This window comes from Centroberyx affinis, unplaced genomic scaffold, assembly GCF_046629955.1.
Source record: "Centroberyx affinis isolate AG114_WGS23_722 - 3 ecotype Tasmania unplaced genomic scaffold, CSIRO-AGI_Caff_v1 ptg001323l_1, whole genome shotgun sequence".
NCBI classification, from domain to species: Eukaryota; Metazoa; Chordata; class Actinopteri; order Beryciformes; family Berycidae; genus Centroberyx; species Centroberyx affinis.
In genome coordinates, this window is record NW_027279824.1 from 137501 (window position 1) to 154262 (window position 16762).

Genomic DNA, 16762 nt, shown 5'->3' on the forward strand with positions numbered 1-16762 from the left:
ATGTCCAGCTCTTGTTTTGTCTAGCTGTAATTACCACTTGACACTTGTCATCAGGAAATTGGATGTTTGGGCAATTATTATCTCTTTACGTTTCATTCTGTCTACCAGCAACTGAGCTTGACCAATTCTGGCTATCATTTTCCCAGAGTTTTTCAGGCCTGGAAAACGTTACGAGAATTTTCCAGGGGTTACCTGAGGTTAGGGTTCAATGGATTTTTGAAAGCCGATACCATCTTTAAATTTGACCATTTTCATGTATTCAAGTGTTTCCCCCACAGTTCTGTCATGGTGGAAAAGCCTCTAAAACACCATTTAGATCATGGGACACTAAAACTCTCCCAGGATACTAGTAAAAATAGTAATGATAAAACCTATTCATACTGAATCTGATCAAAATGTCGCATTAGACTAAAGTTACGGCGGGGCTCCCACTGTGGCCCTGATGTAAAATTAGATGACTTTCCACAACTAAGTCGGAGCGCTTCCCTGACCTAAAAATGCTATTCCTGCCTGGTTTGCTAATGTTGTTTTTCAGCTCTGAAAAGTTTTAAAGGGGTAAACAGTCTGGCTTCTACTACAGTTGGGTATACATTGTAGAAAAACAGCTGAAAACCGCCAGCTAAGGCGATGAATGTGTGAAACAAGTTGTGAAATACACTCTGGCATGTGACCCAGTTGTGAAATTCCCTGATATTCCCAGACTTCCCCAGGGAATTCATCAAATCCCCTGACTTTCCGTGTCTGGAATACACCTCTCTAAGTTCCTGTTCAGGGCTTCCCACACATAACCAGTGTAGTATTGATCTTGATATTGATGCTTTGGGTCTAACCCTACCTGAGGCACCCAGAGGTGTTCTTGAAGACGGTGGTCCACTCGGCGTCGCGGGGCTTGGAGTCCTCGTTGGGCTCGTGCTCCCACCCCGAGTGGGGGATGATGACCTCGTTGGTCATAGTCTGCAGGCCGTGGTTGATGATCACCATCTTCAGAGGCTCATAGGACGACAGGTTCCACAGGGTTCCTATGGGAGGAGGGAGGAGAGAGGGAGGAGGGAGGAAAGGATAGGAGAGAAATGGAGGAGATGAGGATGGGGGGGGGGAAGAAATGGGGGATAGGAGGGAAAGGGGATTAGGAGGAGAAATAGGATCAAAAAATGGAGTGAAGGTGGATAAGGAGGGAGGAGGAAGGGGATGGGAGAGAAATAGCGGAGGATGGGAAGAGAGAAACAGGGAGAGGAGAGGGGAGGAAGAGATGGGAAAAAATGGAGGAAGGTAGGAGGAGAATGAAAGGAGAATGGAGAGGACAGAGAAAGAGGCAAGGGATAGGAGAGGAGGGGGGGAAAGGGGAGAGATAATAGAAGAGAGACAGAAAGGAAAGACAAGATGGAGGGAGAGAGAGTTAACAATATAACAGCAGCAGTAGAGGAGCCTATATATTGCCGAAAAAAAAAATGCCGGTCAAACGCCGACTCATCCATTCACATCCAAACTGCATTTTTTTTAGATTGGCGGTGAGCCAAATTTCACAAAAAGAAAATCAATTTTCTGTCTGCCCTAGTGAAAAATGACTATAGTATTTACCTCTTATGGTATCACTATAATATTTTTAGAATATTCCTACGGCGGCTTAGCTGAGTACCACTTAGACTGTGGTACTCAATAGTGAGTTTATAGGGACTGTATCCTACTTTATGGTATTTTTTTATATATAATATTATAAAAATGTATTTATATAATATTATATTATATTCTTAGGAACTTATAGTGTGAGTGGTACTCAACAGTGAGTTATATTATTTCTTATCTACTATGGTGGCCCTATAACACTGCCATAATATTACACTAGGATATTATTGCATATACTGTAGATATTCGTATAGTGTCATACTAAAATGTATTACAGGACTGTCTTAGTTCTTCTGTCATAAGAGTGTAAAATGGGAAGAACTGATAACTTTGTAATTCAAACAGCGTACAGATGGGTGTGTGTGTGGATCCATCACCTCCTCTATTCCCCCCCTTCTCCATAACCTGCAGAAAAAGCATCGATAGCATTTGTGTTCTCTATTTACCCACACATCTCTACACCAGGCAGCCCATTTTACACTCCCACACAGAGAGACGGACTAAATGGAGCGGGCCGTGTGCATCCGGAGGTTTCAACAAAAAGAGCGAGAGATAGACGGGGCGACGACGAGGAGGACATTTTGGAAAGACAGCCCTGGCGAAACGCTGCGATAAAGCGTCGGCATCAGGAGGGATTTCACTCCGACAAATGGAAGCTCTGGAGCGAGGTCTGCAGTTTGACGAGAACAAAATATTATGCAAAAAAAAATGAGAAAAAAACACTTCAAAGTCCGTGTCTGACACAGAGCCTAAGTTTCTGTTTTTATTAACCCATCCCTCAGGTCTCTCTCTCTCTCTCTCTCTCTCTGCTCTCTCTCGCCCCCCACTCATCGCCCTCTCCCTCTCTCCATTTACATTTTAGGCATTTAGCTGACATTCTTATCTGGAGCGACTTACAACAAGTGATTTGTTACTCCGAACGAACAACAGCCAGGAGCTACGGCGTTAAGATTAACCACACACACACGCAGATGCATGCTCACCGCATACATAAGCACGTACACACACACCCAAGCACACACTTACACGCAAACTCTTGAGATCCCCCTTGCCCCACAATAATAGACCATTAGCAGAGCAGTGAAACTGTCATACCTCCCTAGCCCTGTTCTTTAAAAACAGTTTCTGTACATTTTCCAGCTGGTCAATATTTCCTCTGTTAAATCATGCTCAGTGCACACAGAAAAAAAAAAAAAGTCTCTGCGGGCCGGCCCAGGCTAAAAATACCTCCAGTCCTTCTGGTGCGGTTATGCCTGGAGAACACTGCTACCTTCCTCCAATAAAACAAGAAGAAAAAAAAAGAAGAAAACTTATTGGGCTAAAACGCATACTAGGCCCTTGTGTGTGGGTGTGTTTTTGTGTGTGGGTGTGTTTCTGTGTGTGGCTGTAGGGTGAATGGGTGGTCAGTGTCATTGTTGGCATTTCAGTGGAGCCGTGCTGTGACTTATGCTGCCTTCAAGTGCTCCTTGTCGTTTCCTGCTTCGACTTCAAGTGCTTTTCGATTGGAAATATTAACAGAGCACACCCTGTAAGCAGTTATATCGGTGGCTGTTTGATTCGAGAAATCCTGGCCTCTGCACGGAACTTACACATGCACACACACACACATATACACACTTCTCTGCACTCACACTGATACAGCGAGGGATTGCTTATTTGTGTCTTGGTATTAAACTGTAAACTTAAAATATAACTAGGATATTTCTGACAGCACTTGAAGACATCATTAGACTTGGATCGGAGCTGTGTTTAGTTGTATTGGTGTTTGCATCTGAGTATATCTGTGTGAGTGAGCTAATGCTGCCTTGAAGTGTTGTCAAAAATATCAGAATTCTGAGTTGAGAGCAAATTAATGACCTAACAAAGTGGTAAATATGACTGAGAAAGTGGGAATTTCTATGATGCCTGAGTTGAGAGATATTTAAGGGGTGGAGAGCATGGAAGCCATATGAACAACTGATGATAAAAGTGATGTATTTTTGTTATTATATTTTATTATTTGTCCTCCTGTTTGTGTCTCTTTTCACTTTTTGTTTAACTTTAAGCTGCTTTGGTTTTAGTAAAACATCAATTACATGCCTTGCTGCACATTTTCTCCTCTTCATTCTCCCCTTCCTTCAACGGCCACCAAAAATACTACTTTTTTTTTTTTTTTTTTACAGGGTCCATTTTTTCATTTCATCTGACCAACTGCACTTGAATGGCGAAGTCGTATCTCACGACTTCCAAACTCAGAAGTAGGGGTTTATGGGGAGCACTTGAAGGCGGCGTGAATAAGAGCGCGAGTGACAGAGCGAGTGAGCGTAGAAAGAGAGGCGGTATCAGCATCCAGGCATGAATAACACTGACAACAAATGTGGTGTTGTGGGGGAACGAGAGGGGCGCCGGGGAAAGCCAGAGAGAGAGAGAGAGAGAGAGAGAGAAAAGAGAGGGACGACGACAACTAGCTAACATTCATGCCTGCCTGCCTGCCAGGCTGAAGGCTTGATTACCTCCACCGTTGTGCCATTAGCATCAGTCCATTAGGCCTGACAAGCGGCATTCAACATGCGGTCAAACCAGCAGCCACACAGTTAACAACATGAGCTAAGGGAAGACAAGTGAACGATAGACACGGGAGGGGAAGGACGGGAAAGACGGGGGAAGCCAGACAACACTTTTCTGTCTCTTCCCACTGAAGCGTTCACGACTTCGCCAATAAATATGACGCCTTTGTCTTGTCCTCTGTCATACACTTTGTTGTTATTTTTGGGAAACAAATGCATGGCAGTTAAAATCCACTTGTCTTCCAAAATGCTAACTATGGCTAGCAAAAGTTGGTCGCATATTGTAACGTAAGCATCCACAGTTTGGCATTTGTATGTATTGGTATTTGTAAAATTGGCTGAAGAAGGAGAAAAAACCTCACAGAATGTTACTGAGTGCTAATGTTTGCTTATTAGCTATTGTTTTCTCTTTTTCACAACTATGCACATTATTCCTGGCCTGTTAGCATTTTGTGACCCTGAATCAAAGTCACTTTTTGGATACATTGGAACTCCACTGTTTCTATCCATGTTGTGTAGCATAGACAAGCCATGTGGATTGGTACTTACAGCCTAATTTATGAGGTCTGCAATTTACCCCAGATTTTCTGCAATGGAGGACGAAATAAACAATGCATTAATAATCCACAAAACGTGTCCTACTCATTCAATTGTATAGTACAGAGTTCGACACTCCAGCTTTAGATAAAAAGCCTTTTGTTTACGCCCCGCTATGAGATTAGTGGTGCATGATGCTTCTAATTTACGCTGTGTATGTTGAGTTATATTGTTTCTCCACAATCATATAACAGGTTCAATAGACCGTGTCCAACATGGTCTGAAATGTATTTCAGTACACAAAATTGACTTAAAATAGTGCGGCGGCCGCCTTCGATTTGTCTCGCCTTGGCCAGTACATGACGAAATTACAAAAACAAACAACACACTGCAAAATGCAGGGAGCCAATCTCAACCTCTGTACTAAAGTAACAATTACTCTGAGATAGATGAGCATTTTTCTCCAATTAAGAACAATCTAACGCAGATTTGATCAGAGGCTTCCACCGATATCACACGAAAACCTTTCTCTGTCCCGATTGGCTGCTCAATATCACCTAGAGTATTACAGCTGAGACACTGCTCAGGCCTAAAGAATCAGTCCGGGTCTATGGTGATCACATCTGCCAGAGGGAGGGAAAAGGCAAGTCTTTGTGCCGTAGCTGTGATCCATCAAACACGACAGCCGTATAGCCCACAGCCAGAATGTTATTTGAGATGACAGAGTGCTGTGGAAGTGACGATCTCCATCCTGCGTCCTGCCACTGTTTCAGGCCGCTGAATTTATACAGTTTAGTCCATTACTGTCCTCTGTCAGCTTGTCAAAGGTAGATGTGATCATGGTGTCCCGGTGTCTCTAAGTCAAAGGCCCCCATTATACTTGACATTAACAAGCATCTCCTATCTGGATTGTGTCTGTAGCTGGATTACATTTACGCCTGATTTTAAAATGCATCTTCAGTAATACACACTGAAACCACACTTCCCTTTCCCTCACAAAAACACCGCCACACACGCTTCCTCCTCTCAAAATGTTACTCTCCCCGAGCTGCCTGCTTTCCATTTGCTTCCCAGCGGGATCCAAAGGTTTAGTTCCGTGTCTGTAGTTGCTTCATGTCAACTGTAATGCATTGCATTTGTTGTTCATGTGGCCAAATGCGTCTCTGACCGCCTCCACTGGTGGTCTGGGTGATCAGATCTTCATGTGTCTTTGAGTTTTTGCTCTATCCACTGCTCTATCTGATCACCCAGCCTGTTAATGCAAAGTGGAAAGGGGGTCATGGGTTCAAATCTAGATTATGATCTTAGTCATATCACCCCCTTTCTCTCAAATGTACCATCTAATAAAGCCAGGGTTCCCACCGGGCCCCTAATGTAAAATTCCATGACTTTTCTATGACCTGCCATAACCAAGTCGGAGCGCTTCCAATACCAAAAAAATAAAAGACCTAAAGAAATTCCCTTCTGGTTTGTTAATGTTGTTTTTCCGCTGAGAAAAGTTCTAAAGTGGTAAACAGTCTGGTTTCCCCTACAGTTGGGCTTGCTGCAAAGAAAACCAGATGAAAACCACCATCTAATGCAATGAATGTGTGAAACAAGTAGTAAAATACATCCTGGTATATTCCTCTAAAAAGACCCATTCGTAAAATTCCCTGATAGTCCCTCAGAAAATTCAACGATGTTCCATAACCAGTGGAAACCCTGTAAAGCAGAAACGGCATGAAAATAATGGAAGACATAACTCTGGAGAAGGATGTATACATACACCAATTCTATGCTTTAATATCAATAACTAGGGAAATGCATGGCATATTAGATGAAAAAGCTCGAGGAGTGGTTTGCAGCAACATTCTTTCACTATGTTTTCCCTAGAGAGTCTCAGTTTTTGCTTTTGTTTCCTGTGTCTCAAATTCAATCCAGCAGCAGGATAAAGTTAAACTCGCACATTATTACCTGCCTTTTCCGCCGTTTATTGTCACAAACAGACAGATAACGCTTTTGATCAGCAGTTGGATTTTTGACGGAGCCTGACATGACCTGACGGAGATCCAGCTCAGATTGAAACATCGTCGGTTTGTTTGTCACAATAAATGAGAGTAGCAAAAAGGCAGCTATTAGTGTGCAGGTTTCTACGTCTTCTCATGATTCATATGCGACCCAGCGGGACTTATACTGAATGTGCATACAGTTCTGTGCTGCTAAGTATGGAAGGCAGTGGAGGGGAGTTGTGAGCTGACTTTTTATTGAGCATTACCCTCTGTTTCTCTCTCTCCTTACTCCTCCCATCCCTCTCTCTCTGGAACCTGGATGTGAGGGGTAGTGGGACTGGGATCTGGGTTGAGGTTGAAGTTGAAGTTGGGACTGGGATCGGGGTTGGGGTTGGGGTTGGGGTTGGGGTTGAAGTTGGGACTGGTATCAGGGTTGGGACTGGGGTTCAGGATGATGCTAAAAGAGGATCTGGGACTGGGACTGGGGTTAAAACTGGGGTTAAAACTGGGGCTGAGGCTGGATCTGGGACTGGGGTTGAAGTTGGGGCAGGAACCGGGACTGCAACTGGAGCTGGGACTTGGACTGGGGCTCAGAATGGAGCTGGAGCTGGAGCTAGAGCTACAGCTACAGCTAAAACTAGAGCTAGAGCTGGAGCTGGAGCTGGAGCTGGAGCTGGGTCTAGCACTAGGACCCTGACTGGAACTACCACTCTGAATAGGACTGGGACTCGAACTGGGACTCGTAACTTCTGAGGTTACGAGTCCCAGTTCTGAGGCTGCGGCTGGGGTGGGCTAATTGAATTTCCTGGGCGCTGCTGGCAGACACGCTGCTCTCCTAACAGGGCTATTCACTTAGTTCTGCCCATTACCGCTCTCCTCCTCCTCCTTCTCCCCCCCCCCGCCATCCATCACACCCCCGGTGGAGAACAGGGAGGGAGAGGGTAAGAGAGGGGGAATTACCGAGACAGACAGTGAAAAAGAGAGGCCGAGGCAGAGAGCAAGGCGAGAATGAAAGTGAGAGAAAGACAGAGAGACACCGAGAGAAAGTGGGAGAGACAGAGGAGAGAAAGAGCGAGAGAGAGGAGGTAATTGGCGTACCAGAGACCAGACAAGAGAGGAGGAGGAGGAGGAGGAAGAGGAGGAGGAGAAGGCCTCAGTAAGTGAACTCACTCTGTTGCCTGCCTACAGAACCTAGAGGAGGTGCGTGTGTGTGTGTGTGTGTGTGTGTGTATAAGTGCTTTGCATGTGTGTATGCGCTGGGGGGGGCTATTAGCAGGCTGAGGCAGGAGGTCTTGTCGATCCACAGTAAGCAGCTAATGAAATAAGGTAGGAAGGACTTGGGCACACACACACACACTCTCACACACACACACACACACATACACTCAAATGGAAATATTGGTGAATGCTGTAATCGGCCTCAGCAGGTTGTCACTTGGATCTTGGCAGGGTGGCAGAGGGTGGGAGCTCACAGCACAATTTATGTGTGTGTGTGTGTGTGTGTGAGAGAGAGAGAGAGTGTGTGTGTGTGTGTGTGCATACATACACATAATATAACATCCAAACTAAAGCAATTACTACACTCATACAACAAAATAAAGCAAGTAAGACGCACCTCCACCACTATAGATCAGTCCAGTTCCCAGTGTTTAATGGGGTCAGCTATATTTCCATGAAGTGCTGTACTGGAAGGGGGCGAGGTGCTGCGTTTATGCATCAACGGCGGCCCTTTCATCCAGGACTAATGGGTATGCCGGCCTTGTCGCTGGCCACTCTACTGGCATGGAGGAAGAGGTCTAATCTACATCTCAGGAGGAGCCTGTCCAGGAGTATGACTCACACACAGTTATATATGTGGTCCTATATAGGTCAACAGGTAGAGTACGCCACTAACGCTGCTAGTAGAGTTAGAGAGATATTTTGGGCCAATATTAGGCTTTGATTAAAAATCAAATCAAATCCAGTAAGTGTTGTCCACCTCTGATATGATGGATATGATGCAGATACTACACTACTATACAATACTACACTTGCCGTCTATGGGAAGCCCTTAACCTGAATTCTAATCTGGATTCTATTGATACTACTTTTATCAGATTTCATACGAAATGAATATGTTTGATTTATCATTAGTAGTAAAGTAGTTGTATAGTAGGGGTGGGAATCTTTGGGAATGCCATTTGATTTTGATTCTTGGGGTCAGAGTAAAGAGAATTTCTGTGTTGAACTTATTTACTGTAAAACACACACACTAAGTGAGTGCTTTTGAAAAACTTTCTAATTAGTCAACTAAAAATAACTGTTACTTCTCTGCCCGGACTGAAGTAGACAGCAGTTTATAGGTGAATGCCTTATCCAGCTGTGTCTGCTTCAGATCCACAAATTTAGCATCTGAGCGGCGTCTAGTCAGGTGAGCACGTTAAGTGCGGTCGTGTTACCAGAGTACTTCAGAGTCGAATGACAAATCTGACAAACTGTGGCTTTTATCAAGTTCATTTCTCTCCATTTTGATTTGAAATCTGAAATGCACCCACACATCTGCCTTTGTTGAGGCTGGTTTAACAGCATCTGCCATGATCCATCACTGTAGAGCCAGTGGAGAGCAGGTTTGGTCAAATGGGCGACTAATCAAAGCTGAGCTGTAGCGCCATCAAAGGAGCAGAGTCTAAATAAAATGCTGTACATTGTACATTCAAGGACCAAAGCATCCACTAAATGGGATATGGTAACTTACACTAGAAAATACACACAAACCCATGCTGCAGACACACACACACACACACACGTGTAAGCACGCAACAGCTAGACATCATCAGTCTTCCAGGAGAGGGCCTGCTAACTTGCCCTATATGCATTTTTCACTGAAACAACAAAGGCTGCAGCAGACACCTGCCTGGCTGTCAGTCCACAAAACTCAGACATCTCCTGCTGGAAAAACAGGAGACAAATCCGCTTAATAATCTACATTTCCAGAGCGGGAATTGCTGGAGGGCGCAAACAGCCCAGAGCCTACCGGGAGGGAAAATAGAATTACTCTGAACGCTACAAAGCTCTAAAAATATAAACTACTGGTCTGTCTGTCTTGTGTGTTGGATAATGAAACCATTTGGTTACTTCCACGTCACCCGTTTCCCCCTGCAGAAAACAGAGCTCGCTGTGGTTTTTCGGGCAGAGCGTAAACTCTGACAGCAAACTCTTAAAACACATGGACTAAGAAAAGGGGCCTATATTTAAAACCCCCCAATTATATTTAATTGTAGAAAAACACAGCCAATTCTAGCCACACGGGCTGAGGCTGTAAGCTGAGCTTGCATTGTGACTGGCCTGTTTTCATTGGGGCCAAAGCACTGGCAGTGGAAACCTATGGCTGGAGAGAGAGGGAGAGAGAGAGAGAGAGAGAGAGGATAGGGAGAAAAACAGATACAGCAAGAGAGAGAGAGAGAGAGGGAAAATGAGCAAGAGTGTGGATAATAAAAGAAAGAGAGTGAAAGAATTAGAATGAGCAAGAGAGGGCGGATAAGGAGTGAGAGAGAAAAAAATAAAAAACCCTCCCTCCGTTCTGTCCTCCTTGTCTTGTGGTGCAGGGTTATTTTTAGCTGCGATTGGAAGCGACGCGGTGCTGTAAAGGCAATCATTTGTGCTGCGGCACAGCCATCGCTCACCGCGACATCTCTGTCAGGGCAGAGGAAGCCTCCGCACACACACACACACACACACACAAACGTATGCATGCATGCACACTAGAGTTTGACTGATATGGGTTTCTGAAGGCCAATACCGATGCCAATACCTTTGGAGTGAAGCTGCCAACAGACAATATTTTGTGCCAATATTGACTATCTTTAAATTGGACCATTTTCGTGCCCAGAAAATTCAGTGTTTCCCCCAGAATTGTATTCTTGTCAGGGTGGAAATGCCTCTGAAACAGCATTTAGACCATGGGACATTAAAATTATCCATTGAAACCAATGGGAATAATAATAGATATATTCATGCCTGTCTCTAAATGTTGCATTAGAATCAATTCAGGTTAAGGGCTTCCCATACACAACCAGTGTAGAATTGATCAATGATACAATAAATATGCAATCAATCAAACTGCATCTTACCTATCATATCAGAGGTGGACAACACTGTCAGGCTGACAAAAGGCCAATATCGACTCAATATGTTGGGTTAACCCTAATGCAGAAACACACACACACACACACACACACACACACACACACACACACACACACACACACACACACACACACCCCATAGCCTCACAGACCTTCACAACTTGACCACCAACTGTCGCAGCCCAGCCTGAAAACATCCAACCGCCCTTCCCCAAACTGTGAAATTACCTAACTCCATTCATATTAGCTCTCAGGGAGGGACGGATATTTTCGAAATGGCGGCTACTTCGAAAAGGTCAAGTATCTCACTTGTGCAGCGCTTCTCAGTTTTCACAGGTCTGCACTGAAAACAAAGCCCCTTCTCAGATGGCCTGCATACCGGCCAGTGTGTGTCAGGTCAAACCAATCGTGTTGGAGATTAGCCGAACACTTGGAGAGAAAGGCGCGCGCACACACACACACACACACACACACACACACACACACATCATTGAATTTCCCAGTTGACATTTACCAGGTCAAGGAGACAAAACCTTATGACGGCGTCTAAGACAAAGCTTTCTTCTATACCTTTTCTTGAATGAATGAAAACACATTTCATTGCACAACGGAGTAAATTACTTTTTGTTTAACCTTTAACGTTTGCATGCCACCTGGTTTTTCTGTAGAGAATCAGACCGCCCTCTGTCTCTGCTTACAAGGTTGGGCATTATGGCCAAAGTAATACCGCATATCACAGGTTTCCTTTATTTTGACTCTAACAATGTAACAGTACTGTGTGAGATTGTGGTTGGTTTTTCCCTTACAAATGTCCCTTTATGAAAAGTATATAACTCTGTGACCAACTAATGAGTTCAAACAGGTTTCTCCTACATTGACATTGTTGACTCTTTTTCCATGGGGTCCCAATCAAAAGTAAGAATAGTTTAATTTCACTATAATTTAATTCACTAGAGAGTATATTTACTAGAGTTTCTAATGACTATTCTAATCATAGGTTTGACGCCACTATTATCTCCCCACACTACAGTGAAGACAGTTACACAATTTAATATTAAATCACAACAACAAATATCTGCCCATATGGGGTATATGGGACAAAACCTTATCAAATTGGGTTCCATGGGGCCTAATGTGTCTCTATCTGGGGGTCCAAGACAAGAAGGGGACCCATATTTTTTATAGTTGAAGTAAAACCATGAAATAAATCTATCTTTCAGGGTTTTTATTAGGAATATGAATAATATTGAGAAAACTATTTAAAAAATGTATAATATGGTGGATCGAACCATGTATAACTTAATATGGTACGCCTTACAGCCCTAGATTAATATGCAGTGAATGGAATTATGGCCTCCAACTTAGTATGTTCCTATATAGAATAGATAAGAGATGGAGAATGTGTGGGCCAGTGAAAAGCACTGGCATACTGTATAAGACTCAGGTGGTTACATTTCAAGGCTCAAAAGCAGAGCTTTAATACTGAAGTGAAAGGGAGCTGAGACTAATTAGGCACTAGAAAAGAAGAATCCTGCAGTCATTGGAGATGACAGCCGACAGCGTTAGCTGCAACAGTGCAATGCAGGAGGTTTCTGCAGAAGGTGAAAATCACTCGCCTATGGCAAGGCCGTTGTAAATGACATCTTACTTGATGCTTCTAACAGCACTGAGGTAAAATGTTAAGAATCATGTGAGGTACTCTCCCTCATTTCAACTCCACTCCACTTTCCTCAGGAGTTTTCTTGATGCAAGTGACAACATCTTGGAACAAGTGAAGTGATAGCACATATTTCAAGGCATTGCTACATATTTCAAGGGAATTCTTAAAACAGGTTGAATTGTATTGTAACTACACTGAACAAGTAAAATTGTCTCACCTCACTGGCAGATTTTTTTTAAAGAAAAATATGATTTTAAGACTTAATAAAATGTGATGGAATTACTTGTTAGGATGTTTTGCAGTGCAACATTTTACATACCCCTCTCAAGGCTCTTCCCCTGGGCGCAGTTAAACTGATTTTGTTCCTCCTGCACTCAAGAGTAAACTAGGAAAGAAATGTTTTTGTATGTGGCAACATGGGTGTGGAACAGCTTGACTGGAAGTGTGAAGACAATCAGCAGCTTGGATGGTTTCAAGCTGATGTTTAAAAATGGATCAGAGCTGATTTGAAATAGTTCTGTTGCCTGATGACGGGGAGTTTTACTGATGTATTGATGAACTGTTTCTCTATTTATATATTGCTGCATTTTTGTGCCATTGCTGTAAAACATCTTAAGAATTTATTATGTGATCCTAGTGTTTGTTGTATTTAATGTATGGAAATGTTTCAGCAGGACTCTCTACATGCTTCAATATGAACTTGTCAATCAGTCCCTCTTACCTGTGATGAGCTCCCGGACCTCCATGTCATTAGTTTTCCTCAGCAGGCGGATGAGGGCCGGGATGCCGTCACAGTTCTTGATGGCCACCTTGTTGTCGTGGTCCTTGCCGTAGGAGATGTTGCGCAGGGCACCGCAGGCCTTGCGGTGCACCTCGGACTTGGGGTGGTCCAGCAGCCCCACCAGGACGGGGATCCCCTTCAGCTGGCGCACGTCCTTCTTGATCTTGTCGTTTTCGTAGCACAGGTGCTGCAGGTAGGCGGCGGCGTTGGACTTGACCGGGTCGATGGGGTGGCCCAGCATGGCGATGACCTCGGGCAGGTCCGGGTCACGCCAGCGCGGGTCCTTGCGGATGCTGTCGATGGAGGGCGAGCGTCGGCCCGGACCGCCCATGCGGTCCAGGCTGGCCATGCTGCCCCGCTCCGGCTGGGCCAGCGGCGCCGAGTACATGCCGTGGATGTAAGGGTGGCGCTCGTCGATCAGCTCGGCCTCGATGGGGTCGTCCGGGTACCCTCTGGAAGACAGGCAAGGAGAGCACGGTGAGGACGGGAGAGACGGATGAGGTAAATGAAGGGTGACTCAGACAGATTTGCCTGAGACAAGAATTAGGCAGCTCGGGGGGAAGACTTTCAGAGAAGCCAACTGAGGTGAGAGTCACTGACTAATGAGGGGAAAAAGGGAAAGCAGAGGACAGGGTGAGCGAGAGGTGAAAAGATGTGGGTGACGGAGGGGAGAGAGAGAAGGAGTGCAGGGTGGAGAAGATGCAGACAGAGATGGGGATCTGCGGGTTTTTGCTCTGTTATTAACAGCTCTGTCAGGGGGCCTGTAGTGGCAAAAAAGCCCCAGCGATAACAGAGATAGATGACTTTTTCCTTATTAATCCTTGCTGTCAGGTGGGGGCAACAGAGATGCCTTTTCCCTTTTCTCTTTTATTAATGATGGAGTTTGAGAGACAAACAGAGAGACAGGCAGGGATAGCACGGAGACAAACAGAGAGACAATGCAGCACCCAAAAAACTGAAAACAATAGGGACTCCAGCACATCGCTCAGACAGAAAGCCTTGTGAAGCAGGGTTTTTTTTTTTTGGAAGCCACCACATACGGAGAGGGTTTGATGTCTTCCTCCCCAGGAGATATAGACGACTGCTGTGGTGTCCCCCCAGGGACGGCCCTGAGCCCCATACATGCCCCCGGGGCTCCCTTTGGTCACGGTACCGAAGACTAGCGTGCAAATGCTAAAATGTTAATGACCGTCTCTCGGGGGCTTCTCGGCTAACATTAGCCTCATTAGCATTAGCGCAGTTAGCACCGCAGTCACATACAGTATTGGGCTCCACTCAATTTCTCTGACTGAAGTAAGTGCTGTTCTCCTGAGTAGGGGCGGAGGTCCATAGGGGGCTCCCTTCAACCATTCCCTGTTTCCCAAGCCTCTCAAGTCTATGATCTACACAGGGCTTTCTATTCCAAAGGCAGTCTCATCAATTCTCTATGGGCACATGGGCAAAAATATAGGCGCTCAATTCCAATGACAGATCATTTGTTGCTGGAGTGCGGGCTACTTATTTTACTTAAGGCTCTTTCATCACAGGAGAGATTTTTCACTTGTAGGGCCTATTGCAGGGATGGAGTCAGGGGAAACTGAGTCACTGAGTCACTTTTGCACTGGTGGAGAAGTTGCATGTGGAAAAAAAAGCTTATTTTAACTTGTTTTCACAAAACTTCTTTTCATACTTCTATCGCTGAAGTGTCTTCAAGGAAGGGAGAATTAAAGATGGGAAAAGACATGAAATAGGGAGAGGAATTTAATTAGGGTTGCGCACTTATACACAGCCTTTATCATCCCCCCCCACCCACCCCACAGCTTGAGACTTGTTTATCCCAAGTTACATAATCCAGCTGGTCTCCTCTCACCATCTTTGATGTATGGTGGTTGGTGGTGCAACAAAATGGTGGCCAACACCGGTGGTTGGCAGTGAGCTCCAGAATGAGTTTAATTTTAATGAGTTTTATGTTAATTATGTGTTTTTACAGTTCTTCCCAAGCGTGCTGAGGAGGAGGGGGGGCTCTGCATGCCATCTCTGCTTGGCTATGGAGCGTTGCTCTGTTGGTTTTTCTTATACACAAGCCTCGCAGTAACATATTGGCTTTTATGGCACGACTTTGTGCATTTTATTGCCAGAGAAATCAATACGAGATGAACTGGGAGAAAAACTCCTGCCCAAGCAATGTAACGAGATACTAAATCCCCTATTCAGAATGATGGAAAGAGGATTAATATAGATGGAGTGAGGCTCGACCGCAGTGAAGTAAAGCTCTACGTCCAAATACGAAAGGTAAACCAAGCTGAAAGGCTCCACGGTGCTGAACAGTTGCGACAGTCTTTGTGGTACAAGGTTTCCGCATCACGCCAACATGTCAAGAATAGCTGTGACTCTGGAAGTCTGAAGTCTTTTCAAACAGGTGTTCTTCCATATGAAAAAAGAGGAGAACCTTCCTTATATTTATCCCATTCCCACATCAGAGTAGTACTGTATACTCAGCTCTGCCCCACTGATCGCGTTGCAACCAAACTGGTCAGCACTTGGGAGTACCAGTGCGATTTCCCAACTACGATAAGACAATGAGTGGCAAGAAGTTTTGAAAGTTAAGTATTTGAGAGTCAATACTGTATACTGCAATATATCAGTGCAATATCAATTGCACTGATGCGGTAAACCCCCAAACATCTGGTTCTCCAAGCAGTATTAAAACAATGATGTTATAGATTCTTTGCAATTACTACTTGCCCCAAGTCTGTTCTTCAACCCCATCGCTCTGAACGACAGAGCTAAAATAGAATAGAGAGGATCCCTATTGGTGTATCGTGGCGATTTATCTAGGCATCGCCGTTACAATTCGTTTGTCCTTTTAAAACAGTTTTTTCCAACTTGTGGAACATGTTGGAGGGCCACAAACCCCTGTAACCAGCCTGCAACCACAGTACGGAGGGAGGGGCCCCATCACCAGTCCTGATTACAGCACATCATTAGGAGAAGCCGCTGCTCTGAGGTTTGGGGAAAACACCGAGCTGCATGACGGATCGCGTGGAAAAAAAGAGGGAATTTTGCGGAGCGCGCGTGTGTGTGTGTACGCGCTCCAGTGGTTACTAAATGCTTCCTAGCGTACACCCTGATCTAAACACACACTCCCACACTCAGAAGCCATCGCCGAGCTCTCGATTGCTGTGGGATATTGGATATGACAAGGCAATGGGAGGCAGAAATAACCCTCCAGGAGAAAGGGCATTACACAATCACAGCATCATTGCAGTCGCATAGACGTGCATACATCACCTCTATTTCTCTCTCTCTCTCTCTCTCTCTTTCTCACACACACACACACAACCACAGTATCTCTTTCTCTTTGACTTTCTCTCTCATTATCTCTCACACTATCTTTTTCACGCACTTTCTCTCTCTCTCTCTCTCTCTCTCTCTCTCACACACACACACACACACACGGATAAGATGTACAGTTGTGCAGATCGGGGCTCATTTAGATCCGGGCCCGATGCGGCGAGGCTTTG

General features: G+C 44.8%; 1 protein-coding gene across 1 annotated transcript in view; it reads right to left on the bottom strand.

Moving 5' to 3' along the window:
- The window catches only part of arvcfb (ARVCF delta catenin family member b), a 70183-nt gene that overhangs the window by 40931 nt on the left and 12490 nt on the right, over positions 1-16762 (bottom strand). The window contains exons 3-4 of the mRNA XM_071525666.1: positions 13200-13711; positions 836-1019 (exon numbers count right to left, since the gene is read on the bottom strand). Of these exons, the coding sequence (XP_071381767.1) occupies positions 836-1019; positions 13200-13711 (696 nt within the window). The remainder of the gene's footprint in view (positions 1-835; positions 1020-13199; positions 13712-16762) is intronic.